A 26891-nucleotide genomic window follows, 5' to 3' on the forward strand; every position below is an offset into this window, starting at 1 on the left:
TACTTTGGTTTTTAGAAAAATAATATATTGATTGCACAGTCATGAATTCACAACAATGACGATCAGCGTTGTTACTGCTGTTCTGTTTCACTTGTGATATAAACAGTTATACATTCAGAAATACAGATGTTACTGCTTCTTCAAGGAAAGATGTGTTAAAGTCTTAAAATAAATGGTTGTTATGGAGACTTTGTGACCCCAAGATGCCACTTTCTGCTGCAGATATATTTTACTTGTTGTGCTTACTGTGCTTGGTGGTACGTTTGTCCTCTAACAGCCAGTTTGGTGAAGTTCCAGTTGTTTCCAACTTTTTAAATACTGCTTTGACAGTTGATAAGGAGACGTTTAGGTCTGCAGATTTTCTTGTAGCCATTTCCTCACTTATGAAGCATACATTTGCCTTACAAGAATGGCATGCTTTTTTGTCTTTCTCATTTTGAAGAAAGGAGCTTGTATGTCATGCAGTATTTGTCTCCCAGTGAAACAGAATGTTATTGATTATAGGTAAATATTTCCTAACTCTGATAACTTAAAACATAAATAAAAAAATCAGATATGTTTAAACTATTCCGCCAGAGGTAGTGGATCACTTGCCTTCACATGCCTAAACTTCAGTGGAATCCCATATGGACCTTGGTTTATGGACCAATATGTAGACATGTCGGAACAAGAAGAAGACATTCCCAAACTTTTCCCACAAAGTGGGGAGGATGAAATTGTTAAAAAATGTCTCGTTTTACTGAAGCATTAAGAGTGTGTTTCACTGGAGCTCATCTCTTGAGAAGCAGCCCCACACCATAATCACCTCTCCACAAAATATGACACAATGCAGTCAGGCAAGTGCTGCTCTTCTCCATTGGATTGACAGAGGCATGATCCATAAATCCAGAGAGCACGTCTCTGCTGCTCTAAAGTCCAGTGGCAGCATGCTTTGTACCACATGCATGCGATGCTTTCCTTTGCTCTTGGTATTGTAAGGTCTGTTTGTAGGTTCTTGGCTGTAGAAACATATTCCATGACGCTCTCCATGCACTGTTCTTGAGCTAATCAGAAGGGCACATGAAGTTCAGAGGTCTGTAGATATTGATTCTGTGGAAAGCTGGAGAACTTTGCGCTCTATGCTCCTCAGGATTTTCTGAACTCGCTCTGTGATTTTACTTTGCCTATTGCTTCCTAACTAAGTTCCTGTTGTTCCCAATCGCTTGCTGCCTAAATTCACAGAGAAATGCTCTCATTCAAAACTGAAAATGGATCTTCTGTTTATTCTTTGGAACCAAAGTAGTAAAACTGCTATTTTTATAATACTATTTTTGGAATATTCATAAACAGAATAAAGATATTAAAGTTTACAAGCTGCTTTAAAGATTCTGCATTTATTGTAAGATAATTCAGTCCAAGTGTTACCAATTTTAAAATAGAGCTGATGTATAATATGATAGAATAGAATAGAAATATTATTTTATTGTCCCACGGTGGGGGAATTCAGGTGTGTCAGCAGCAAAGTAAAAGGAAAAGGCAAATGGAAGCATACAGATATTCACAAAGGTAAAAAACTTAAAACCAAAAAGAGCAGACTGAGCATTAAAGGAAAGATTTACAACTTAGGAAAAATAAATACTGTGCAGTTATTAAAAGCGTCTGTGCATGTATATTTGTGCATGAAAAACAACAACAGACTGATTACAAAAAAGTGGAAAAACTGCAAAACAGCAGGGAAGGACCTATAATAACGCTTCTTCGTGTACCTAGGATGCAGCAGTCTTTCTCTGAAGGAGCTGTCCAGTTCTGCAACAACTTCATGCATGGGATGGGTTGGGTATTTTAGTTCAGATGTTCCAAAATCTGTAAAATATCTTTTTACATTCGCAAATTGGAAGCCAATTTCAGTTTTGTCATAAAGATGTAGTTTTTAAGTAAACATTTTCTATTTAAATGTCCACGATGTTATAAAAAATGCAATAAATAAGATCTGAAAAGGTGAATCTAGCTTCTAATATAAATTATGTACAGTTTACATTTTAGGCCTTAATTTCTGTTAAATATTAGTTTAAAAAAATGACAGTATATACTGTTTTAAGGTGCATATTATAGTCTTATGAAAAACCAAGCAGTGGAAAAGAAACTGTTTGATCCTGCATATGATGACATCACAGACGTATTGCATCTTTGAAATCAGTGCGTCACTTTTTGTCTCAAACTGTTTGATTGGATGTTTGCAAAATAACAAATTGCCTTTCTGATTGTGTTTTCACTCTGTGAAACTTAGGATTTGTGTTTGTAGGAATTCATTATGAATAAAAATATTAGTTGATTTCCAGCCTTTGTGGGTTTTCCGAATGTGGGTCAATTGCCTAGAGTGTATTCCAGTTTGCTATAATACTTTATGCCTGTAGGGATAGCCCATTTTTGGACGCAACATGAGTATAAATCCTCACTAAAGGAAATCTTTATACTTGACATTAGAGACTACAAATTTCCTACTTCACACTTGATGATACTTGTCCTAACATACAGTTCAAGGCCCTCACTGAGTGGTGCTTCAAATAAAGTGGGTAAACGTAATGTTTAGAGTGTCTTGTACTTTTTACTGTACTGTATCTTTATTAAATGTGATGAGCAAAACTGAACCAGACAAACTTCTGAAAGAAAATGGCTCACATAAAGTAACAAAGTAAGGATGGCGTGGGTTGAAAAGTTCATCCAAGTGGTGAATTATATTATCGGAAAGCAGAGTTTTCAATGCTAATATATGAATTTATGCTTCTTCTTTTTTTAAACTGAACAGTTGCACTTCTTATCAAGTAGTTGAATTGATAATGAGCTAGCTGTATTTTTAGAGCAATACCTGTGCCTATGGGGCTCTCACTGTATGCAGTGACAGATATGTTGCTAAAAGGTTTTTAAGCAATTTGTTATGAAAATGGCTGCGGCAAAATATAGTGATGACAATTTAAGTGTTTATCGCCCACCCCTGAGAAAGAATCCTAAAAATCCGTTAATCTGACATATAGTTGAATTTATTTGTTTATTATTTTCTTGATTCTTGATATTCTTGATATTACACCCTATTTCCATTAAGTTCTGATCCCTGTTTGAGTAAGTTAATTCTTAGGCAAATTTAATTTATTGGTGTTCTGTAACCCATTTCCTTTCAGTAGGCTGTGTGCAATATGGAAAGTCACTTTGAATCATCAGCTGTGAAGCTGGTAAAAAATTGTGGGAATTGACAAACCACACAAAGTTTCCACACAAGGTGGCTCCATTTTGAATCTAAAAAAAGTCAGATATGAAAAGACCAAAGCTACATAAGGGATTGGAAAAATCCCCAGCAGCCCTTGTTTATCGTCTAATCCTGGTTTGTTTTCTGTTTTGTGTGTCTTCAGAGGATCTCTCGGATGGCGAGGAGGTTTTCCCAAAAGAAATCTCCAAGTGGAACTCCAACGACCTCATGGACAAGATTGAAGCTACGGACATGGAGGAAACTCCTGGTACGAGGAACTGCGCTGACAATCTTCACATCGGACAGTAGTGCTTCTGTGGTTTAACTGTGTGTAAACGTTTGTTTTCAGAGCACTTTAAGGAAAGGAGCATCGATTACGAAAGAGCGACGAGTGAGGACAGACTGGATGAGGTATGTGCCTCCAAATGTTGAAGAAACCAGTCCTAACCAGCTTCTTCTGATGCTGCTCCATGTCAAATATTAAGCTTTCCTAAATAATAAAAAAAACAAAAAAACACAATCCAAATCTTTTGCTGATGTTCCTTCCTTTTTAGCCTAATAACTAAACATGCTATGACATTCAGCTCAGCTGGGTTTATGAGACTGTACACTTTGGAGGATGAGAGAAAGGCCATTTGTCCCTGAGCCTTTCTGTCCTCTTGTGTTCAGATGCGTGACTCTCTTAGCGGCCAAGCTGATAGCTCTCCCATTCCCACCATCACGGTAACAAAGCACCAGTCAGTAAGTAAACATTTTGGCCCCATAGCACTTCGGGGCAGAATAAGTCCCATAGGGAGGCCCACACCCACCCAGTACCAACTGCCCCTCCTTTTCCTCTCCGTCGCCATTGCCCAAACCCCGATCCATGTGTACTCCTCGACCCCACCACCCTTTGTTCAACTCGCTTGCACTTGCAGTTGTGGCATTGCGTGTACGTTTATGGTGGTTCTTTGACAATGTGAAGTTTTGGATCGGACACAGAAGACAAAACTACACATTACTCCATGCAGTTTATTGTGACATCCTCCAGAAGCATGATTGTTGTCATAAAGGTGGAGGGTGGCTCTGCTCTGTCTCTTCCTCTCATGGTCCTCTTCCTCTCTATGGTTGTGAACAGAAGTCTGGTATGTGGTACATGTTTGGAAAGCCTGATGCAGAATGTCACCAGCAATAACTGAGGGATAATGTTTTATAAGCAAGTGGAAAACCTCTGAATTTGGTCATAATAATAAACCAAACAATCTATCAAAACATTTTCCTTGCATCACTTTTATTGCAATTCTGCTGTCCCTTAGGAGAGCTCCTCACAGCAGTGTCTGCAGCCTTCCAAGATCCACGTGCTAATACTGATCCTGCATGGAGGGAACATCCTGGACACGGGCGGAGGGGACCAGAACAGCAAGCAGGCCGATGTCAACACGATCAGTACAGCCTTTGACACAGTCATGCGTGTTCACTACCCCGCTGCGCTGGGACGCATCGCCATCCGCTTGGTGCCCTGCCCTGCCATCTGTGCTGAGGCCTTCTCTCTGGTCTCTAAGTAAGAGAAAACACTTGCACACATTTATTTTTGCAGGCTCCATGCAGTCTGTGCGTGTTTTGACGAGGGTTTGTGTTTATTGGCTGTGACGACTGTTTCCCTAATATAAAAGTGCAGCTCATGACTCTCCTCTTCCCTGGTTTATTTACTTAAGCTTCTCTTTCATTTTCTTAATTATTGTGTTGTGCTGCAGCCTGAGCCCTTATAGCTATGATGAGGGCTGTCTGTCCAGCAGCCAGGACCACATCCCACTCGCAGCGCTTCCTTTGCTAGCCACCTCATCTCCACAGTACCAGGATGCTGTGGCCACTGTCATTGTTCGCGTCAACCAGGTGTATGCTGACTTCATTAAGTCTCTGGATGGAGCAACCTTCTCTGGCCAGGTCAGTTGGTGTCCAGAACCGTGTCAGGGTTGTTAATTTCTCAGAGACCGGGTTCTTATAGTCAGTGTCCCTTATTGGGATGTGATAGACCAGCACAAAGTGTTGCATCATCATGCAATCATCATAATTTTCCATGTAGACCAAATGAATTCAGTTTTGATCGCATCTGATCAGAGCACCTTCATCCACATGTTTGTTGTGTCCCTTACATGGCTTGGGACAAACTGCAGACAAGACATCTTAAGGCTTTCTATCAAAAGTGGCTTTTTTCATGACATGATCTCATAAAAGCCAGGTTTATGGACTACATGGCTAATAGATGTCTTGTTGATAAATCCTGCCACCTGAGCTATGAATCTCTGCAGCTCCTCTAGAGTTACCATGGGTTTCTTGGTTGCCTCTCTGATGAATGCTGCCCTTGCCTAGCTAGTCAGTTTATGTAGACGGTCATTTCTTGGTTTACAAAAAACCACACAAAACAGTGCTCTGTGAGATATTTAGAGCTTTGGATGATGCTTTCTAACCTAACCCTGTTTTAAAAGTGTCCACAACTTTATCCTTGATCTGTCTGCTATTTTCCTCTGTCGTTATGATGTTTGTTTACTAATGTCCTCTATAAAAGCCTCTCGGGCCTTCATAGACCAGCAGGATTTATAATGAGATTAATTTACACATATGTAGTTAGGTGACCTCTGAAGGTAGTTGCCTGCACTAGATTTAATTTAGAGGTATCAGAGTAAGGGGGACAAGATACAAATGCATGCAACTTTTCATAGATTGTTTTATTTCTACAGAAATTAAAAACCATGTATTATTTTCCTTCCACTTCCCTATTATGCTCTACTTTGTCCTGGTCTGCCACATAAAATCACAGAATAATAACCAGCAGCATTTGGCTGTGATATGACTTATTATTAAATATATTAAATAATAAGCAAAAGAAGAATAAAGAAGGTATCAGGCATCAACAAAACGTTTGCAGATTAGTAGTATCTGTAAAGTCACATCTTTAAGAAACAAGACAATGATCTGGCAAAGACTTAAGAGATGGATCATCCTTCAGTTAAACAAATACTGGACCAAACATTACTGACAAAGCAGGGAAATAAAAACCTTGACAGACCTTCAGAAACACGTAATGTATGTGGCTTATGACTACTTTAAAGCAACCCTCATACAAAACTAATTTTAAAAAGAGGACTGGTTCAAGACTTTTGCACAGTACTGCATATTATAGTACCTTTTGGTTTTTATGTGAATCGTCTTTCTGATATTTGGCCTCTCCAGGTTTGTCTCATTGGGGACTGTGTGGGAGGAATATTGGGATTTGATGCTCTCTGTAACAGTGCCCCTACGGTAAATGAAAGCCAGAACAGCAGCCGTAGGGGAAGTGTCATCAGCGTGCAGGTAAAGAGGCATTCACATCCTAATGGCACATATATACATTTTTTTATTAACTGGTCCATTTGTAGACATACAGTATTCGTCGTGTGTTAGATTTTTTTTTTTTTCGTAACACCTGATTTGCTGATCATAGGACCAGGACCTTCTCTCTCCGGGCATCATTGTCAACAGTGGACATGGATCATCATCTCCAACGCTGGAGGGCAGCCGCCACCTTAGCCGCAGCAACATTGATATTCCTCGTGCCAGTTCAGGCGATGAGACCAAGAGGCAGCTGCCGCGCAAGAGAAGTGACTCCTCCACCTACGAACTGGACACAATCAAACAACACCAAGCTTTTCTGTCCAGGTGAGTTAAGAGAGCAAAACTTACCTGAGCAATATTAACCTACATGTTGTCGTAGTACTGTTCCTTGTAAAAGTATTCATACCCCTAGAATATTTTTGCTTTTTTTCACCTTACAATCATGAACTTTAATTTAACTTATTAGTATTTCATGTGACTGGCCAATACAGAGTGGTACATTATTGTGAAGTGAATAGAAGATTTTTAAAAGTTTTTTTGTCTGAATAAATCTGAAAGACTTGGTGAGCTCCCCTGAGTCAGTACTTTGTAGAAGCACCTTTTTGTTGAAAGTACAGCTGCAAGTCTTTTATCAGCTTTGCACATCTGCACAACTCAGTCAGAAAGATCAAAGATCATCTTTGAATATAAATGTTTAGGTCTTGCCACAGAATCTCAGTTGGACTTAGCTCCTGACTTTGACTGGGCCATTCTAACCCATAAATATGCGTTGATCTGTGTTTATTGCCGCTTTCCTGCCTGAAGGTTGAATTCCATCCCAGTATCAAGCATTTTGCTGGCTTTATAGCAAGGATCAACCTGTATGGATATGAACTCTGTAGCAAATGTCTGTGAAAGTCTAAGGGTTGTGGTTTTTTTCCAGCTTGCACTCCAGCGTCCTTCGGAATGACGCAGCGTCCCGCAGGTCAAGCAGCAGCACCATGCTGGACGGAGGCTCTCTGGGGAAGTTTGACTTTGAGGTGTCAGACTTTTTCCTCTTTGGGTCTCCCCTGGGCTTGGTGCTGGCCTTGAGGAAGACCGTAATCCCTATGCTGGATGGTGAGCTTCTTCATAAACCCAGAGGTTTTAGATGTGCATTGTGTTTGGACATGAGAATTTGCTAAATTTAAACATAATGTTAAAGATGCCTCTGCTGTGCAGATTTTTCATTTATTTTTTTTTATCTGGTTCCTCTGCTCTTCTGCTCTCCTCTCCCATGTCTATGGTTGGATTTCCCTCTAGTGGCCCAGCTGAGGCCGGCCTGTCAGCAGGTCTATAACCTGTTCCACCCAGCTGATCCCTCAGCCTCCCGCCTGGAACCTCTGTTGGAGCGGAAATTTCACCTCCTCCCTCCTTTTAGCATCCCCCGTTACCAACGTTTCCCTCTTGGAGACGGAAACTCTGCCTTGTTGGGTGAGTTATCGGCAGGAGCGATGTATGGAGGCGTATGGAGGCAAAAACTATCAAGTGAAACAATTCAGAACTATTGGGTTTCCTTTAATGTGGATTATCACATGGAGTCATCACATACACAAATGTATTATAACTGTTTTATTTCACATTTAAAGGAGGCTCCTCACATGCTGATTGAAAGCAGCTTTCCTGTTTGTCGTGTACAGCACATGTCTTAGTGGCACATAATGGGTTCACTCACAGAGTAGACACTGTCTCAGAGAAAAAGAAGTAATTTTTCTACTGTTTTTTGTCCTCTGTGAAGCAGATTATTCATCTAAATGTGGTCATAGTCCTGCTTTTGGTTTCTGTTTGGAACATTCAGTCTCATAGAGTATTTCTTATAGCCTCAACCACTATTATTTATGCAATTATTAGGCTGCAGATGTTTAAGTTAAGCAATGCAAGTAGCAAAGTAATTGCTGAAAACAAGATTTTTATCTCACAGACTTAGATTCAAATTTTCTTTTCTAAAGATATTTTTTTGGTACTAGTGGCCTTTATTTATTTTTTTGACAGTAGGCAGACTGGAAAGAGGGGTAGAGAGATGGGGAGACATTCTACAAATGTCGCTGGGTCCGTGACTCGAACCCGGGATGGCCGCTTCGTATATGGTCGCGCGCTTAACCCCTACACCATCAGCGCCACGCCAGATTCAAATTTTCTAAGATTAAATCAGAGACCCAGGGCTTAATGAAACATTTACAGAGCATTCAGAATGTTTTTACTGCTCTTCACGTTTTCTACATTTTTTTTTTATCTTACAGCCTTACTCCAAAATGTATTCAAATAAAGGGGAAAACTTGTTTAAAATATTTGCAAATTTCATGTATCATACATGAACATGAATCACATGTAGATCAGTTTACACATGTTTCACTCAGTGTCTTTAGCAGCAGTTATGCCTCAAGTCTTCTTGTGTCGACAAGCTCCACACACCTGTTTTTGTGTATTTTTACCCATTGTTCTCTGCAGATAGTCTCAAACTAAATACTTACAGGTCCTTCTCAAAATATTAGCATATTGTGATAAAGTTCATTATTTCCATAATGTAATGATGAAAATTTAACATTCATACATTTTAGATTAATGAAACATTTACAGAGCATGTACCCTGCCTCTCGCCCATAGACTGCTGGAGATAGGCACCAGCTCCCCCGCGACCCACTATGGAATAAGCGGTAGAAAATGACTGACTGACATTTTAGATTCATTGCACACTAACTGAAATATTTCAGGTCTTTTATTGTCTTAATATGGATGATTGTGGCATACAGCTCATGAAAACCCAAAATTCCTATCTCACAAAATTAGCATATCATTAAAAGGGTCTCTAAACGAGCTATGAACCTAATCATCTGAATCAACGAGTTAACTCTAAACACCTGCAAAAGATTCCTGAGGCCTTTAAAACTCCCAGCCTGGTTCATCACTCAAAACCCCAATCATGGGTAAGACTGCCGACCTGACTGCTGTCCAGAAGGCCACTATTGACACCCTCAAGCAAGAGGGTAAGACACAGAAAGACATTTCTGAATGAATAGGCTGTTCCCAGAGTGCTGTATCAAGGCACCTCAGTGGGAAGTCTGTGGGAAGGAAAAAGTGTGGCTGAAAACGCTGCACAACGAGAAGAGGTGACCGGACCCTGAGGAAGATTGTGGAGAAGGACCGATTCCAGACCTTGGGGGACCTGCGGAAGCAGTGGACTGAGTCTGGAGTAGAAACATCCAGAGCCACCGTGCACAGGCGTGTGCAGGAAATGGGCTACAGGTGCCGCATTCCCCAGGTCAAGCCACTTTTGAACCAGAAACAGCGGCAGAAGCGCCTGACCTGGGCTACAGAGAAGCAGCACTGGACTGTTGCTCAGTGGTCCAAAGTACTTTTTTCGGATGAAAGCAAATTCTGCATGTCATTCGGAAATCAAGGTGCCAGAGTCTGGAGGAAGACTGGGGAGAAGGAAATGCCAAAATGCCAGAAGTCCAGTGTCAAGTACCCACAGTCAGTGATGGTCTGGGGTGCCGTGTCAGCTGCTGGTGTTGGTCCACTGTGTTTTATCAAGGGCAGGGTCAATGCAGCTAGCTATCAGGAGATTTTGGAGCACTTCATGCTTCCATCTGCTGAAAAGCTTTATGGAGATGAAGATTTCATTTTTCAGCACGACCTGGCACCTGCTCACAGTGCCAAAACCACTGGTAAATGGTTTACTGACCATGGTATCACTGTGCTCAATTGGCCTGCCAACTCTCGTGACCTGAACCCCATAGAGAATCTGTGGGATATTGTGAAGAGAACGTTGAGAGACTCAAGACCCAACACTCTGGATGAGCTAAAGGCCGCTATCGAAGCATCCTGGGCCTACATAAGACCTCAGCAGTGCCACAGGCTGATTGCCTCCATGCCACGCCGCATTGAAGCAATCATTTCTGCCAAAGGATTCCCGACCAAGTATTGAGTGCATAACTGTACATGATTATTTGAAGGTTGACGTTTTTTGTATTAAAAACACTTTTCTTTTATTGGTCGGATGAAATATGCTAATTTTGTGAGATAGGAATTTTGGGTTTTCATGAGCTGTATGCCAAAATCATCCGTATTAAGACAATAAAAGACCTGAAATATTTCAGTTAGTGTGCAATGAATCTAAAATATATGAATGTTAAATTTTCATCATTACATTATGGAAAATAATGAACTTTATCACAATATGCTAATATTTTGAGAAGGACCTGTATGTGCATAAGATTTTTTTATTTTTTCATAAATTTGAAAGTTCAAACAAACCTTTTAAACTGTGTAATTATGAGATCTTACATGTAGAATTTTTATGTGAAAATATGATTTAATCATTTTTGAATGAGGCTGTAACACAAGAAATACAAGAAAGTGAAAAAGAAATGAGTGAAAATAAGCTGCAAGAATACTTTTTTCATTACTATCTATCAGTGATTGTCAACCGTTCTGTTAGCAAGGAAGTACAGAAAATTCTAGCCTCTTATGTTTGTTTTGCAGTCCTAAAACTGGTTGAAATGACCATTATTGTTGGGAAACGGTTGTGATCCAGGAGTGAGGTCTACTAAGGGCTTGTCTCTTTCTTGTGTTACGTCCAGTTATTCTTGCTTCATATGTTTTTGTGTCTTCCCTGTCTTCTTTCCTTGCTCCTCTCTCGGTCTCCTGTTCCCATATCTGCACACCCGGCCCTCTAAAATCCCCCCCCCCCCCCCCCCCCCCCCCCCCACACTCCCCACTTCTCCACCTCCCTTTATAGTGGAGACAGTCCAGAGCAACGCTCAGCTGCTGCTTGATAGTGGGCCCCCCTTGTCCTTTCGCTGTCAGGAGACCATCAGTGAGACCTGCATTCCTGTTCCCGTGCTAAACTGGCAGGAGAGCTCCTTGAAAGCCACACCCGCCAGCTTGGAGTGTGTGTAGCATCTCCCGTTCACCTCCATCTTTCTCCAACCTTATTCATTCACTCCCTGCATTTGTGCTTAGCTTCTTTTTTTTTTTATCCCCGTCTTCCTGTTGTGTGCTTAGACGTTCAGATTGTTTTTGCATCAACCGTGTATTTTCTCTGAGTATTTCCATTGTTGTTACTGCTGTTAATCATGCGATTGTTGGTTGAAATTATACAACTCTGCACTTTTTCCCTTAGTGTTCTTCTCCAGCGCCGGTGAGAGGTTTACATACACTCAGTTTGAATTATTTTCATGCAACATCTTCACTGAGTTTTAAAAACAAGTAGCAGGTGCACAGGTTTGAATTTAATGTGGATTATTTGTAATCTACACAGCATTAAAATATACATTAAGACTCAAATAAATTCATACACCCAAACTAAAACTGTCCCTTAGCAAGTTTTAGAGACACTTTTTGTGTCCTTGTATCATCCTTGTATCATTATGGCTGGATATTTGACGGCTCTTCTCTGAATTGGTAGAGCTCATTTAGATTGCTTGGTTTCACTTGTGCAGAACTGAAGAGCCCCTTTAGTGACTGGCTCCTGCATCCTAGGTGCACAAAGGAGGGATATATCGTAGGTCCTTCCTCCCAGCAGCTGGAAGACTTTATAACCATCACAGCTCCCAACAAATCCCAATACGTTGTTTACATCCCAGCTATTAATGGGATAGTTTTCCATATTGTTCTTACTAGTCTGACTCTCGTCATGTTGGCAGGATCATCTGTTTCACACCCAGTGGTGGTGTGGATTAAGGAGGCTTACATTTAGCTACCAGAACAAACACCGACATGCATCCCTTTGTGTGTCAAATATCCAGCCAGAAGCTTATTCATGGCTACAAAAAGTGTGTAGTTACTAGGGAACATTTCTCTAAATATCTGTTGGGGGTGTATGAATATATTTGAGCTTGGACGTGTAGATATGACTCTGTGTGGATTGGAGAAAATCCATTATAAACTCATACGTGTGCACCCAGTTCCAATGTGTTTTTAAAAGCCCTAAATTAATATGATTGTCATGACAATGATGTTATTTTCTAATGGGCAGTGCATAGGTCATGTCGGCTGAGCTTCTCTTAAGAACGTATTTCTTATTTTAAACAGAAATTCCCAACAAATAGATACATAAAGCCATGGAAATACTCATACAGATGAATCTACAGAGTATCTGTTGCAGTGTATTTTTCTCTGCTGTCATGTGTTTGGAGGGTGTAAGCATTTTGTGTTTGTTGTGCCATTGAAGCCAAGTGTATTTTGTATCATTTCTATGATTTGGAGTTTTTTGGTGTTGATTAGAGGGTACTTTGACTGCTGATTGACTTTCAGGGGAATCGTTTCAACATGCTCAGTGTGCTGCTTGTGGTGCTGTGTTTGCTCAACATGAAGCTTTGTATCTGCATTCTTAATACACGGTGTCTTACGTTTCTTTTGGTGATAAGGGTCATCTGATTTTATAAAATTATTTACTAGATATAAAATCTAAATCTTTACTAGCGGACAAACTTATACCCTGACGTTTACTGTAATGGGTAGAGGAATTTTACTGTTTGTGTATTTACATGTCAGTCAGCTGAAGGAATCAGACCCTAGCCAGCATGTGGGTTCCTTGTGGTTTCCCCTGTCCTCCTGAAGTCGTGGTGCCTGCAGTCATATTTTTTGCCTCCATCCCTTCCTCCCACCCCATCACTGTGAGTTACCCACCTTAAATGTGTCTGTCTAATGGGATTTCCTTGTTTGGGCTTAATAGCGGATGTTGTTCAGTCTCATGGTGGTGTCTTCATGGACAGTTCGTATCCCTCATCCCCCATAATGGGCCCCTTCTCCCGGGGCCAACGGAGGGCCAGTGAGATCAGCATTGCCAGCCAGGTCTCAGGAATGGCAGACAGTTTCACTGCCACCAACATAGCCAACAGTAAGTGTTCTGAACATCGACCAGTATCTGTTTCTCTCTCATTCTTCCACTCACAGAAACAAAACTCTAGTCAGTTTCCAACCTTTTGTCGCTCTCAGGCCAACTTGTCTCTATTTCCGTACACCTAGTTTCTGCGCCCAACTCTCCTATATCCTGTTTCTCTCAACCCCCGGTACTCTGACTCTACACACACCCTACACGCCATCTGGAGCTATCAGTCACATACAGCTCCTTGCAAAATTATTTATACCTCTTGGACTAACCACAAATTTTGATGTGTTTTCTTGGGCATTTTATGTGATAGAAACAAAGTAGTGCATCATTGTGTGTAGTAAGGAAAATGATAGATGGATTAACTTTTTTTTTACCTGGAAAATTGTGAATAGTGCGTTGTGCATTATTATTTAGCCTCTTTTACTCACCTAAGTCCACCTGCGTGCAATTTAATCTGTTCTGTGAAGGTAGTGTTAGGAACCTTCAAAACTCTCAGAGCCTTGTTCGAACCTACCTAGACATCACCGTCCACCTACTCTGAATCGCTGGGCAAGGAGAGCATTAATCAGAGAAGCAACCAAGAGATTCATGGTAACTGTGAAGGAGCTGCAGATATCTTTAGCTCAGGTGGGAAAATATGTGACAGGGCCGTAGAGTCGCACAATGCATCAAATCGCAATCGACATCACAGTTTAATTTCGTACAATGTTGCAATCGTAAAGGATTGATTGCAATATTTGGTTGGATATTTTATTTAAAATGCCGTGCATGCAAATTCAGCATATCAGTAATATTTATGCTTCCACTTTCCTCAATGCCCCTACTCTCTGTATATTTAATGGCTGACATGCTGCAGCTTTCAAAGAATGGTGGGACATAATAAAAAAAAAAAGAAAAAAGTCAAGGTTAATCCTGATATAGACATCTAAAAGTCATGCAGTCTGGTTATATTGGAAGAGCGGCACGAAGAAAGCCACTGTTGAAAGAAAGCCATTAGAAATCCTGTTTAAAGTTTTCCACAAGCCGCGCAGGGAAACATGTGGAACAAGGCGTTCTGGTCAGATGAATCAGAGTTTATGGGAAGCTAGATTGAGTTAAATGCAGGGCAATCCTGGAAGAAACCCTGTTAAAGGCTGCAAAGGTCTGGGGCGGAGGTTCACCTTCAAACAGGGCAACAACCTGAAACATACAGTGAGAGCTAGGATGGAAGGGCTTAGGTAAAAACATATTGATGTGTTGAAATGGACCAGTCAAAGTCCAGACCTAAATCCATTTGAGAACCAGTGGCAAGACTTAGAAAATCAATGTTCGCTGATACTCTTCTTCCAATCTGACCAACTCTTCATCACAATTATACACTACTGTGTGTTGTTCTATCACATACATTCCCAATAAAACATACTACAGTTTGTGGTTGTAACGTGACAAAATGTGGAAAAGAGGCATAAATGCTTTTTGTAAGGCACTGTAAACACAAATCCTGCACCTATTTCTGCTTTGTCAGACTCGGTCTTGGAAGCAGCTCCTTCAGACCGTTTCCCCGTTTTCTCTGACACAGTGCGAGTAAGATCCGAGTCCTGCAGAAGAGCAAACCTAGCGCCACTTTTCACTGTCTGTCTTACTTTTATCCACTGTCTAAATGTAAATGCAATGACCGTGTACTGCATTTATCTAATGTTTCAGTGCATGTGGACACCAGTCTTCCTCCCCACGCCATTTCCACCTCCCACTGCCGTGTTTGCTAAAATAATCAGCACTCTGTTTTTTCTTTGTATGATTGTTAACCAGAGTCCCTCCCCACCCTAACTTACCTGTTAATCTTTTTTTTTTGCTTTTGCTGCTTTTTTAAGCTATTTTTTAATCTCACATTACAACTTATGATGTGTTCGGTGCACATTTTGAATTTAGAAAACAAAGTTTGCCACTATAACATCAGATCTTCAACAACATCACCCTGCCATGATACTTAAACTTTTACTAACAGCTGTCTTTCTGCTTAGAAATTAACAACTCTATTTAAAGGAGCCTCTTTCTAATATTTGCACCTCATCATTACTTTTTAAACTGGTATTCTGTTAAATATGCATCTATTTTATGTTATTTTTGTTTTGTTTTTTCCCCCCTGTGTAGCCAAATCAGACTGGATTAACCAATCCAATAAACTCAATCTGTTGTCCCAACTTGCCCTAACATCCCAAAACAAATTCTCCCTGAAAAATACTCCGAAGTCCTGTAGAAAAGCTGATGATGACCCAGCTGCAGAACCTCCTGATGGAGATCTGGGTCCTGACCTGGATGTTGAGACAGACTCAAGTGAAGGTCTAAGTCCCACCTCCCAGTATGAGAACAATCAATCGCCTCGGCTGGACTGTGCTATATGTGATCTGGTCTCACTGGACTCGCAAGCTGAAGTTGATCAAGGTATTTTTTTCTGAAGTTGGGGAAATCACAGCAAGAGTGTTCTGCACTGTCCAAAAGCTCCACGCCGCTGCTGCAGAAACCCTTTTTTCTTCCCCCTGGGATTCTTTCCAAATGGGCTTTTCAAGGACTCAAGACCAATCACTTTCACTCAGTGGGAACTATGTTGAGATCAAATTTGCACACTCTTCTTTCTTATAACACTCACTAACACAATTAACCTCTCCTAGCTGGTCATGTAGTTGCTCATCAGTTCTAATCATCTCCTTCTATTTGATGCAGCGCATGAATTCTCTCACTACAATAATAATGAACACCTTTCTTTTTCACCTGCAGCTGAAGAAGTGTAGCTGATTCCGTTCTACTTTTGTTTCTTGGGTTTCGAGGGTTTTGCAGCTTTGCATGTCATCATGTTCTCTTAAAGTTTCATCTTGCGTTTCTGCACTCTATTCAACTCGTTCCCCTTTGCAGTTGCAGCACGTTGGTGGGGCACAAAGCGTCTGGACTTTGCTCTGTACTGCCCCGATGCTCTGACCGCCTTTCCAACAGTGGCTTTACCACACCTCTTTCATGCATCTTACTGGGAATCCACAGATGTTGTGTCTTTCCTTTTGAGGCAGGTGAGTGCCCCTAACATTTTTTTATTCCTGTTGTTAAATTGAACCCCGCTTTTTCTGAGATGCACAGGATGAACTGGTTTAATTTCTGCTTTTAGGTCATGAGGCATGAAAACTCAAGCATTCTGGAGCTGAATGGGAAAGAAGTGTCTGAATTTACCCCCTCTAAACCACGGGAAAAGTGGCTCCGGAAGAGGACTCACGTAAAGATCAGGGTGGGTGTGACATCCAGAAAAGTGACCAGTTTTTGACTGCTTAGAAAGATGGATCTGCTGCGGAGGAATATTTTCAGTTTATTGTCAAGACCTTGTATTCAAACACAGTGCCTTGCAAAAGTGTTGTCACTTTACACCAGCAAAATGCACTGTATTTCTTTAGGATAAGTAGACCAGAACAAAGTAGTGCTTAATTGTGAAGCAGAAGGAAGAAGATAGATGGTTAATGACATTCTTTGCAGATATGACCAGTTTGGCATGCATATGCATTAAAACCCCCTTCACTACCAAGAGATAGAATCAGGATTCCCCTAATTTATAAATGCAGTGCAACTGTGTGTGGTTTAATCAGTGTAAATTCAGCTGTTTTGTAAAGACCTTAGAAAGCAAACAGCATCATATAGATCAAAGAACAAAGGTATTTAAAAGTTTAAAGCAGAGTTAGGTTGTAAAACAATTTCCTAACTTTTCTTATTGTAAAAAGGAAAAAGTATGTCACAACTCCAAACATGGCCGTCCACCTAAACTGACAGGCCAGACAAAGAGAGCATTAATAAGAGAAGCAGCCAGCAGTCTCATGGCAACTGTGGAGTAGCTGCAGAGATCCACAGCTCAGGTGGGAGAATCTGTTGACAGGACAACTATTAATCGTGTCCTCTACCCATCCGGCTAAGAAGAAAGGTATTATGGAAAGAAAGCCATACGAAATCTCATTTGCAGTTTATAACAACAGTGGGGGATATGGATGGATCTAAAACCAGGGAAACCCTGTTAAAGGCTGCAAACGGCTTAAGACTGGGGCAGAGGCTCACCTTCCAGCAAGACAACGACCCCAAAACTACAGTGAGCTACAATGGTTTAGATCAAAGCATATTTATGTGTTAGAATGGCCCAGTCAAAGTCCAGATCTACATGGAAATCAAATTAACAGGGGCAAAAGTTGAAAATTGATTCACAGATGCTCTCCATCCAATCTGACTGTACTTGAGCTATTTTCCAAAGACAAATTTGCAATAGTTTTAGCTGTGAAAAGTTAGCAGAGACATTCCCCAAAAGAGAGATTGTGATTGTGGTAAAGTGGTTGAATAAGGTAAAGATTAAAAATCTCAACTTGTTTTGTTCCACTTAACAGTTATACATTAATTTTAGTTTGGTCTATCATATAAACTGCTCACAACATTAAAAGAACACTTTGAAAACACGTCAGATCTCATCAGCTCTGGTGAAAATAATCAACCCACAGAGGGCTAATCCAAAGTTACTGAGTAAATTAAACTGAAAAACTGATGCAGCAGGCTAGTTCAACTTGCTGAAATGTCATTACAGCAACTCAAAGTGGTGCTCAGTAGCTCCCATGTGCTTGTAAACATACCTGATAACGCTGGGGAATGCTCCTTATGAGATGATAGATGGTGTCCAGAGGTATCTCCTCCCAGATCCTGACCAGGGCATCACTAAGCTCCCTAAAGCCTGAGGTGCAACTTGGTGCCGTTGGATGGACCTAAACATGATGTTCCAGAGATGTTCTATTGGGTTTAGGTCAGGGGTGTTTGGAGGCCAGTCAATGGTATCAATGCCTTCATCCTTCAGGAACTGTCTGCATTTTACAACAAGAAGCTGGGGATCATCATGCATCAGGAGGAACCCAGGACGTACTTCACCAGCTAAGGGTCTAACAATGGGTCTAAGGGTGTCATCTCGATACCCAGCGGGAGACAAGCTGCCATCATTTGTCCTGTACAGGTCTGTGCATCCCTCCATGGATATACCTCACCAGACCAACACTGACCCACCACCAAACTGATCATCCTGAACAATGTTGCAGGCAGCATAACGCTCCCCACAGCTTCTTCAGACACCTTCACATCTGTCACATGATCTCAGAGTGAACCTGCTCTCATCTGTGAAATGAACAGGATGCCAGTACAAAACCTGACAATTCTGGTGTTCTCTGGCAAATCCCAGTCGAGCTCCATGGTGCTGGGCAGTTAGCACAGTGCCTACTAGAGGACATCAGACCCACAGGCCACCCTCGTGAAATCTGATTCTAATGGTTTGGTCAGAGATTTTCACACCAGTGGCCCGAGGGAGGTCACTTTGTAGGACTCTGGCAGTACTCATCCTGTTCCTTCTTGATACTGGTCCTGCTGATGGATGAAGGACCTCCAACGGCCCTGTCCAGCATTGTGAGAAAAACTGCCTATCTCTTGGAATCTCTTCCATGCTCTTGAGACTGTGCTGGGAGACACAGCAGACCCTTGACCCTTTGTAGTGTACAGGTATCGCCTCATGCTACCAGTAGTGACACTGACCCTGGTGAAATGCAAAACTACTGAAAAGCAGTCGAAAATAACGAGGAGAGAATAAATGTCTGTGGCCTCCACCTGCAAAACCATTCCTGTTGTTCGTGCAGCATACATTGATCTTTGTAGTTGTAATTTGTCCGAGGGGTTTAAGTACTTTTGCAAGCCCTCTAAGTCACTTGACTTTGACTTTCCTATGTACATTTATAAGAAACACCTCTAACTTTTTTTTACTCAAACGACAGAATGTGACTGCCAACCATCGTGTGAACGACGCCGTGTTCACTGAAGACAGCCAGCAGGTCATCACAGGTCGCTTCATGTACGGCCCTCTGGACATGGTGACTCTAGCTGGGGAGAAGGTAATCATACAAGCAGGGCAGCACAGAACCTGCTGCCAGAAACCTTTTTGTGTTCAAAGATCAAGTTTTTTTGTTTTGTTTTTTATAATTCTTGCACAGATCGACCTCCACATCATGACCCAGCCTCCATCAGGAGAGTGGGTGTACTTCAACACACAAGTGACTCAAAGCAGTGGCCGCGTGTCTTTTAACATCGCAGAGGACAAGCGTCTGGGCATTGGAGTCTACCCTGTAAAAATGGTTGTCAGGTGACTTCATCTTCTTGAACTTTACACAGCAAACTGACTCTGTGTCATGATTTATTGTTGTGTTTCTGCCTTCTAAGCATCTTCCCAGGATGTTCAAAACTGCAGATACCATCCTGCAACTTGGCAGGTCTTTCATTCTTTTTTTTTACCCTCCCCAGAGGCGACCACACGTTTGCAGACAGCTACCTGACTGTTGTTCCACGTGGCACAGAGTTTGTAGTGTTCAGCATTGACGGGTCGTTTGCTGCCAGCGTGTCAATCATGGGCAGCGATCCGAAAGTGAGGGCGGGAGCTGTGGACGTCGTCAGGTATCTAAGTCATCCACTTCCTTTACCTCTAAGATTTTGTTAAAATAAAAAAAGAATAAAAAATATCACTTTGTATCCTCTGCTGTTTCACTTCATCGCAGACACTGGCAGGATTTAGGTTATTTGATCATCTACGTGACTGGACGTCCAGACATGCAGAAGCAGCGGGTGGTGGCCTGGTTGTCTCAACACAACTTCCCACATGGCATCGTCTCCTTCTGTGACGGATTAGTCCATGACCCTCTTAGACACAAGGCCAACTTCCTCAAAACCCTGACAGAGGTAAGAGGAGGGTGAATATACTGCAGGTCATCAAATTTGTTAGAGCCCTTCCACAGTAAACAGAAAACACAACTCTCTATAAAATCGGTTGAAACTTAGAAAGATTTATATCTCATTGTTTATTTCACATAGTTTCTTGAACCTTTTCCCTTTTTGTCATGTCAACCCAACAAGCTTCTGTGTATTTTGCTTTTTTGATGATGGACCAACACAGTGCCTAATTGTGAAGTAAAAGGAAAAGGATCCACGGTTTTCCAGGTTCAAATAAAAAAGTATGACATCCATTAGTATCCCTTCCAGCAAGACTTTATAAAAGCCTATTGGAGTATGTCTCCACCAGATTTCCACATTTAGAAGCTGAAATCTTTGCACATTCTTCTTGGCAGAACAGCTCAAGCCCAGTTAGATTGGATGGAGAGCGTCCTTTAGCAATAGTTTTCAAATCATGTCACCGATTCACAGTTGGGGTAGGTCTAGACTTTGACTTGGTCATTTCAGAATATGAATATGCTTTAATCAAATTATTCCACAGTAGCTCTGCCTACCTTCAGCATAGAAGGTGAACCTCCACCCCAGTCTCTAGTCCTCTGCAGTCTTTCTTTCTTCTGCAGGCTTTTCTTAGTGTATTTTCATCCAACTTCCCTTTAACTCCAATCAGAATTCCTGTCCCTGCTAGAGGAATGCATCCCCACAGCATGATGCTGCCACCACCATGTGCAGAACTCATGTACAGTCCTCATAGGTCCCTCCTAACTACATATTGCTGAGAATATGCGTCATAGAGAATCTGCAAGAACTGCAGCTCTGGGAGAGAGAACACATTTGTCTGTTCTTGTGGAGTACATATAGGCCTCAATGTCATCAGATTCTCCCACCTGAGCTGTAGGTCCCTTCAGCTCCTCCAGAGTTAATGTGAGTCTTTCAGCTGCTTCGCTGATTAATGTTCTCCCTGCCCAGCCTGACAACTGAGCTCTCTGAGATGTTTAATGGTTGGGATATTGTTTTATAAACTAACCCTGAAACTTCTCCAGTTGTCTCCCTCACATGTCTCCTTGATGCTGTTTGTTCACTGATGAGGCCTTCATGGTACAGCTGAATTTATACTGAGAATAAATTACACAGAGGTGGACTCTACTTATAAATTAGTCTATTTATTTATATTAAGTTTTGGAGGCAAATGGTTGCACTGGATTTTATTTAGGGGTCTCAGAGTGAAAAGAACCAACTTCATTCTGCAGATTCTTAAGATTTATATTTGTAGATATTTTGAGAATAATGTATTCTTTCACTTATTTCATGTAGTTATGACCTTCTTTGTGTTGTTCCATCACAAAAACACATTAAACGTAATTTTTGTTACACAGCAAAATATGAAAAGGTTTAAGGGTGTGAATACTTTTGCAAGACTGTGTATATTTCAACCGTGGAGAAAAACCAGAAAGGACATTTTGTTTTCTAATTTAAAAAGAAAATCAGTTCTCTTCTGTCTGTGGACTGATTTCAGTCTAACGTGAAGATCTTTGCTGGATACGGATCGACCAAAGACATCTCCGTCTACACCTCCATTGGCATTTCTTCTTCTCAAATATACATCGTCGGCAGACCCTCGAAGAAGATGCAGAACCAGTGCCAGGTATCACTCAGTCAGAGGCTCTTAAAGCAGGCCGATCTAATACTTCACCTTCTAAAGCCAATTAATATTTAATGTAAAAGCTTAAAGCAAGATTTATCAAATTACCTTTCTCTTTAGATGAAATTTCCCTCTCCTCTGATCCTCTCCACAGTTCATCACAGAGGGGTATGCGGCCCATTTGTCCCAGCTGGAGTACCACCACCGCTCTCGGCCTGCCAAGTCCAGCACTGCACGCATGGTCCTGCGTAAGGGAAGCTTCGGCCTGGGCGCAAACAGCGACTTCCTGAGGAAAAGAAACCACCTGCTGCGCACCATCTCCTCCCAGCCGGCCCCCAGCTCACCGAAAGAGAGCGTCCACAACAGGCCCGAGCGCACGCAAAGCCAGTCGGACAGCGAGCGGCTGGAGCGGGAGCGGCTGGATCGGACCCACAGCCATGGCCCGGTAGCGACGCAGCGCAGCATGAGCATCACTGCGAGCTGCTGGGGCCGCAGCAGCAGCACCAAGCTGGAGCCGTTCCCTTTTAACCCCAAATGAGATTACAGAGATAGGAGGATGAACGCACAGACAGAAAAGCTGCAAGTTTGGGATCTGGTGCTACAGACCACTTATCAGCAACAATTTCAGTGGAGTCTCTGGCAGTTTCTTCTTTTTTTGTTATCGTTTTAAAACTTGACAAATCCTTCTGAAACAACATGTTACATAAACAGAAATAATTCGTATTGTAGGAATCTAAATGTTTACTTTTGTTCAGTGTATATTTTTCAGTCATAAACACAAGGTCAGAACTCCTCCAACAGCCTGCTAAAGCCAACCTGGTTACGCAATTAAGCTTCTCCTCAACATTATGATACTGCTTTAGCTGACAGATGTGGCTAATGCAAGCACAGACACGGCAACAGAGCTGCAGATTTATGCATCAGCCCTTTTATTCTGTAAATCTTTAAAAGCAGACCTGAGACTTGACTAACACCGGACTGAGTGCATTTATAAAGAAAAAAATAGTGTTAATAATTTATCAACAATTCATAAAAACGAATCTAAGCCAAACAGAAATGATTTAAACACTCTTCTAAAACAGCCAAGACTAAAGGTTTTACACTCCACTAAGAATCAAACTGAACGTCACGCAGAGAAAACTCTGAACTGGCCCTTTAATTATGGTTAAAGCCTAGTTTTTACTGCACCTGATGTTTGACTCAACTTTAGGAAAAACTTCGTCTCGACAGCAAAGGTGCCAAAGTAAGCAACGTAGAACAATACGATGCATCTGAGCAGAGGATCATATAAAGCTCTCCTGTGTATAAACTAATGGAATAAATTGTGTAAGTATATTGTTAAAACGCCTGAATGAGGCCTGTACATAATTGTTACATTACAGTGCAGATCTGGTATCTGGTCCACTGAAGACCAGGTTAAAGTGTCTTCTTTACTATGAGAGTGATATGATTGATAATCACTGCTATTTAATAATATAGCTATGTTAAAATTCATTGATTTTTGTGAACAAAGATGTGTTTTGAGATTACTCTTTTTTGCTATGTTGTGCATTTTCTCTTCAAACTTGAGTTTCAGCAGCAAAACAAATGCAGAAATCCTTGCCTGGCACAGTATTGTATTTTTATCATTTTACCTTGCAGATCACCAGAGTTGTATCAGAACTATTATCTTGTGTCATATATAGTATGTTTGATATTAGGCATTTTTGGAAGTTTTAGATTTTGGCTTTTTTTTGTCCAGGTTATTACTGAGCTGTAAATGAGGCATTGAATGTGCTCTTAAATATTCCCTCCCTACGTCATTGTCTCCCTCTCTGTTCTCTGCTGCACTTTTAGAGGAAGACAAAGCGCCACGTTGTGGAAATTAGAAACTCAGAGCTGAGACTTGCTTTATGATGTTTGCTATTTATTTCTTAAGTTTGGTAAATTTTCATGGCTTTTTTATTTTTTAATATGATTACTTGTCCTACTCGAGTAATCTCCACACTTATTGCCACGTTTGGTAAAGATTTGTAAAAAAAACAAAAACAAAAGTGCAATAAATTCATTGTTTATTCCAGAAGCATAATCTCACACTGGAAAAATTTGAAATCTCCAACCTGTAAGTTCAATACATTTTCTTTCATTGTCGGGGAAAAATCCCTTGTTAAGAAATGTTTGTTTTGTACAAAATCACCCAAACTACACTTATATGCAACAACAAGTCCTTATAATTAATCCTTCACATCTTTTAGGGAAATCAGGGTTTATTGACACTTACGATGTGATCTGATACTGAGGCCTAATTCTCTTAAGTCACTTTTCACAATGGGAAAAACAGGAGAACATGGCATTCAACTAATGTTTGATCTTCATAAATCAAAATGTGGCTATAGACAAAGAGCTACTTGCCCATATTTATGCCAGGAAAAAAGGCTTTTCTTTTCTACCTTTTGCTAAAAGGATAAATGTGTAGAAAAAAAGTACCTTTTCCCACTGTTAGGGTAGAGGATCTGTGATGCTGCGGGTTGTTTTTTTTTTTCAAATGCCCTTGGAGCATTAGAGTGTATAGCATCATGAACTATTTGAAATATAGGACAAATAAAAATCTGGTGGCCTCTACAAAAAAATGGAAAATGAGTTAACACTGCTTCTTTAAGCATAATAGTTGAAAACATCTTCGCAAAGCAACGCAGAAATGGTTCACCAGACACAAAATCCACCTTCTTTTATGGTCAGATTAGCCCCGGACCGAGATCCTGTAGAAAACCTGCATGGTGAGCTGAAAGTGGGCATAAGAGACAGATTTATCTAAGGCAAATAGTCAGGGGGTCTTTGCTCTGCATGCGCTGACCTTGTGAGAAGTTCTGTCCAGTTAGTAAAATATAACTTATTGGTATTTATCGGAGTAACAATTAGTGTATGATATTTCTCAATTTAGGATTTTTTTTTTTTTCCACCACTGTGGATAAATGTGCTCAAATTACAGGTTTGATTAGTGTGAGAACATTCTGCTGCCGCTGTAAAGGATGGATTTATGTCAAAGCCTTTTATGCCTCTCTCCCAGGAGCTGCAATAAGTGTGGAGCCCAGTATAACAGGCATGTTTAGAGCTGACTGCAGTGGACCAATATTAACTCAAATGTAAGGGAAAGTGTGCAATACTGTTCAGAAGCACCGCTGGATCAAACAGTCATCAGTGCACTGACAATCAGTCACCCCTGGCACATATTTTAGACATCCAACTGCAGAGGGTTTACCTCACCAGGTAAATCTCTGCCCTAAATGCACAGGTGCACATTTTACAGTGTGGAGATTTCTCACAATAAAGTGGCTCTGGCCTGATAAATGTATCGAATGTTACGGTTGGATTCTTTCTGTGGAAATGCTCGGTTTATGTTGTGGTTTTGGTGCTTCAAGCACAGAGGCATCTATTCGCAGTCAACTGTCAGCACAGCAGAGCACGGTACAGTTTAATAAAACATGTCTGCAATAAAACCCAGGTTCATTAAGATGAAAAATTCACTGAAAAGTAAATAGTTTGTTCAGTTATTTCTCACGGTTCGATGCGTTTCTGAAACATAATACAACACGAAGCTCAGTGAGGCTGGAAAATTGTCTGCCGTGTTATTTAACTCTGATGAAAGGCTGCCCCTCTGTTTAGACCCGCTCACCATTTGTTTACGCCCAGATGCCATTAGAATGACCGACTTTCTTTTTCCAATGCATAAGGAGGCTATAATAATCAGGGTTGTCCAGCCCTAGTCCAGTGTCCTGCATTTGATAGATGTGTCCTTGATCCAACACAGCTGATTGAAAAGGAAGAAATGCCTCCTCAGACGGTTGCACACAAACCATTCCTTTGAATCAGGTGTGTTTCATCCAGTGACGGTTCTCACATCAATGGCGTCCTGGGCTTGCCCACCTCTGCCATCCTCCTAACCAATTAAAATGCAAGAAAATATCTGAGATTATGGTGCAGGATAAAATGCAGCACAATCCTGCAGAAAGCCTGTAATCTAATCTCTTATTCTCAGCAGCAGGCAGCGAAACACCTACGGTCCGAAGGTACTTCTGTTTCACCAACATGTATATTTCTCTTTATAGATAAACTGACAAATGTAAGAATTATCCAGGTCACAGATCTCGTGGGATTTTATTTCATCCTATTCATTCCTTGTAATTTTATGAAGTGGGTATAAAGATAATATAAAGAACTAACTTTTTTTTTTGGACTTTTTTCTATTCAAAATATCACGAATCAGTGTAATTCAAAAAAGGGTTTCACGCAGAAATATGTCAAATAGAGCAAGTTTGGTGCCGACTAAATTCCGGTTGCAGCCGTTAGTTTTAACTTGTGACCCTTACAGCAAACTACTGCTCTTAACTGTACCCACAGATCCAATCATGTACAGCACTGTGGAAAAGTCCTGAAACAAAACTTTGAGCTTTGCTTTAAATGGCAATAGTTTCTTTAAAGAGTAGTCTGAGCAATGGTCTTTCTAGGTTTTCTTCAGGTCATGGACGTTTATGACCTTCAATAAGCTTCATACTCTGGGTCTCGTACTGGACCCTTTGACATATTTCTGTTTAAGAAGGTTTTAGCAATTAAAAATACATAACCTGCAAGGTGTCATTTCCTTTCCTTGGTGGTATTATTATCCATACAAAGAAATTCTTTAGTGACCTTTAAAAACAAGTTTAATTTTATTCAGAATTTTCCCTGATCTTTACAGGATTAAATTACTGTATACATACAGGTTCAAATATACATCGACACCCCCACTAATAACTGGATGAATGTTCAGCTTTTTGCAGTCATCAGCAAGCTACTGGGATATTTCTGGATGCATATTAGGCCTCTCTTATTATAAGAATTGGTAGAACTCATTTTAATTGACTGGTATTCCAGGTATTGACGTTGCTTTTAATATACTCCACCCTTTTCCAAGTGAGGTTTAGGGCGTTCTAGAAGCGCTATGTGAGGCTGCTTTATCCTTAAAAAACTGTTTTGTTGTTTGTTTGGGTTCACCGTCCTCCTGGTCCAGGTTTCAATCTATTTTTTAGGGGAAGATGAAGAATTTCAAGGTTTTCCTCCTCCTTTAT

The 26891-nt window shown here is 40.9% G+C and overlaps 1 protein-coding gene across 5 annotated transcripts in view; it reads left to right on the forward strand.

Annotated features, from left to right (window-relative positions):
* The window catches only part of LOC124878357 (membrane-associated phosphatidylinositol transfer protein 2-like), a 71251-nt gene extending 45245 nt beyond the window's left edge, over positions 1–26006 (forward strand). The window contains exons 8-26 of one of the 5 annotated variants that reach the window (XM_047382257.1): positions 3384–3488; positions 3570–3631; positions 4516–4760; positions 4954–5143; positions 6431–6550; positions 6681–6895; positions 7494–7669; positions 7853–8023; positions 11328–11480; positions 13266–13430; positions 15555–15845; positions 16314–16462; positions 16558–16674; positions 19223–19339; positions 19439–19587; positions 19746–19895; positions 19997–20177; positions 21682–21810; positions 21962–26006. In XM_047382257.1, the coding sequence (XP_047238213.1) occupies positions 3384–3488; positions 3570–3631; positions 4516–4760; positions 4954–5143; positions 6431–6550; positions 6681–6895; positions 7494–7669; positions 7853–8023; positions 11328–11480; positions 13266–13430; positions 15555–15845; positions 16314–16462; positions 16558–16674; positions 19223–19339; positions 19439–19587; positions 19746–19895; positions 19997–20177; positions 21682–21810; positions 21962–22345 (3269 nt within the window). In that variant the 3' untranslated portion in view covers positions 22346–26006. The remainder of the gene's footprint in view (positions 1–3383; positions 3489–3569; positions 3632–4515; positions 4761–4953; positions 5144–6430; positions 6551–6680; positions 6896–7493; positions 7670–7852; positions 8024–11327; positions 11481–13265; positions 13431–15554; positions 15846–16313; positions 16463–16557; positions 16675–19222; positions 19340–19438; positions 19588–19745; positions 19896–19996; positions 20178–21681; positions 21811–21961) is intronic. The other 4 variants (XM_047382259.1, XM_047382258.1, XM_047382260.1 and 1 more) reach the window with 4 other exon arrangements.
* Positions 26007–26891: the final 885 nt, after the last annotated feature.

The sequence above is a fragment of the Girardinichthys multiradiatus genome, chromosome 12, assembly GCF_021462225.1.
Source record: "Girardinichthys multiradiatus isolate DD_20200921_A chromosome 12, DD_fGirMul_XY1, whole genome shotgun sequence".
Classification (NCBI taxonomy): Eukaryota; Metazoa; Chordata; class Actinopteri; order Cyprinodontiformes; family Goodeidae; genus Girardinichthys; species Girardinichthys multiradiatus.